General features: G+C 28.4%; 1 protein-coding gene across 1 annotated transcript; it reads left to right on the forward strand.

Annotated features, from left to right (window-relative positions):
* The first annotated feature begins 512 nt into the window (after nucleotides 1–512).
* On the forward strand, nucleotides 513–1,183 carry LOC131656679 (non-specific lipid-transfer protein A-like). The gene is made up of 2 exons (XM_058926322.1): nucleotides 513–895; nucleotides 1,006–1,183. The coding sequence occupies exons 1-2, from the start codon at nucleotides 543–545 to the stop codon at nucleotides 1,013–1,015; spliced, it is 363 nt and encodes a 120-aa protein (XP_058782305.1). The 5' UTR covers nucleotides 513–542; the 3' UTR covers nucleotides 1,016–1,183.
* The last annotated feature ends 933 nt before the right edge of the window (nucleotides 1,184–2,116 follow it).

The raw sequence follows: 2,116 nt of genomic DNA on the forward strand, positions 1-2,116 counted from the left end.
GTTAAATAAAAATAATAAATTTTTTATTTTATTTTAGACATAACTTGGATATGCTTGCTCAACAGCATGTACTAATTAATTGAGTTGGGAAAAATTTGAATACTATATTTTTTTTCAAAAGAAAAAAGAATATATACTAACAGTATTAAATATTTTTACACTATCAACCAATGATAGACATGTATTTAAGTAAAACACATTTTTAATTTTAAATTATATGGCGTGACAAGTAAAAAAAAATTAATTGATTGTATGTATAATGTTGGTTTACACTGTTTTTGCATTATCTTCAAACTCTTCTTTTAAGTCTTAAAACAATATTTTTCTTTAAATGCTTTAATGATTTTAATAACTAGGATGATTAATCACTTAAATAATATTTAAAGAGGACATTAAATCAAAATAAAAATAAAATAATAAGTCGCTTAGTTGTTACGACATAAAGTTAACAGTCATCTTTGCTTATAAATTAAGGAGCCTTTTGATAGAAATCATAATCAAAACTCAATTGAAAAACCAAAGTTAGACTTATCGAAATTAAGATGTCAAGCCAGAAAACTGTCGGTGTAATGTTGGTCTTATGCATGGTGATGACGACAACATTACATGCAAGTGAAATGGATGATGTATCATGTTCAGAGGCAATTTTATCTCTATGGCCATGTCTACCTTTTCTGGAAGGTTCTCTTCCACCAACACCGTCTGCTGATTGTTGCACTGGAGCTACAAATTTGTTCAATAAGGCAAACACAACTCCTATTAAGAGAAAAGTCTGCCAGTGTCTCAAAGATGCTTCTGCTAAATTTGGAGTTAAACCAGACAGGGCTGCACAACTTCCACAACTTTGTCACATTCAATTGCCTTTTCCAATTAGTCCTTCTCCTGATTGTAGCAAGTATGTTTCTCTTCCTCTATTCCTATTAATTCATACACACTAAAATATTTTGTTTTTCTATAATATTATTACTATTACTATTCTAATTTATTTATTTTAAAAATCTCCAGGATTGAATGATTCTACATTAGGATTAGATCGTGAATAAGACTTGAAGAACTACATGGAGGAGTTTTTATTTTGTTAATCTTTCTATAATGGAGAGTTAGATTATATCAATAAGCCGTCTGAAAAAGTTGATGTCTTTTAGTGAAATTTATAAATGGAAAATAAATCATATTTTAATTATCTATTTTTTATTTTTAAAGGGTTATTGCTTGATGGTTGGTAAGTAGAAAGTGCGTTACTTAGGGAAACAAATTATGACAACTCTTGTAAGTAAAATAAAATAAAATATTTATTCAAACTAAAGATTATAATCCTTCATAAAATTTTTTTGATGAGGACATAATTATCAAGGATGATAAAGAATCAATTTAAAGACTAAGAGGATCAATGACAAAAGCATATGCCAAAAAAAGATAAGAAAATATAATATAAATTGTGAATATTATCATAGAAAAAAGATCAATGTTAGAAGATTTGAAGGAGAAAATGATCATTTGTATAATTCCATCACACGAAGAAAAGGTTTTTTCTTTTACTTTCTAACCTAAATTGTGATTAAGTTTGCATCGGATGTTGGTGTCCTTTCTTTTCAATTTTTTGTTTTATTTCTTCTTTTCTTTTTTTTTTTTTTGACTTTCTATATTTAAAGAAAGACAAGAATTCTATGTGCAAGTCCATATATGTGAAAAAATTAATAAAAAATGTTGATTTTTAGTAAAATATTTCTTTTTGAGAATAGTGAGTTAAACTCATCTTCGGTTTTGGATTGAACCAACATTGTTCTTATCATGAATTCACAATTTTAGTGACTATACTTCTATTAGGTTTACCTCCTTCTGCAATTAGAAGAGTGACATCTCCCATGTGCAAAATTTTCATCCATTTTTTATTTTTGTTGTCTCTTGTTATAAAATTTACCAATACATCTATTTGCCAATGAAACACCTTAGAGAAGTAGAAGCTTCTCCCTCACTTGTCTCAACCCCGTTTCTACTGGCAAGCGGTTAGAAAAACAAACGAGTTTCGACCATGTTTCACACACATATCACATGTTAGGGAAAAACATTATACAAAAACCTGATCGAACGGACCGTCCAGCTCTGATACCACTAT

The sequence above is a fragment of the Vicia villosa genome, linkage group LG3 (assembly GCF_029867415.1).
Source record: "Vicia villosa cultivar HV-30 ecotype Madison, WI linkage group LG3, Vvil1.0, whole genome shotgun sequence".
In the NCBI taxonomy this organism is placed as follows: Eukaryota; Viridiplantae; Streptophyta; class Magnoliopsida; order Fabales; family Fabaceae; genus Vicia; species Vicia villosa.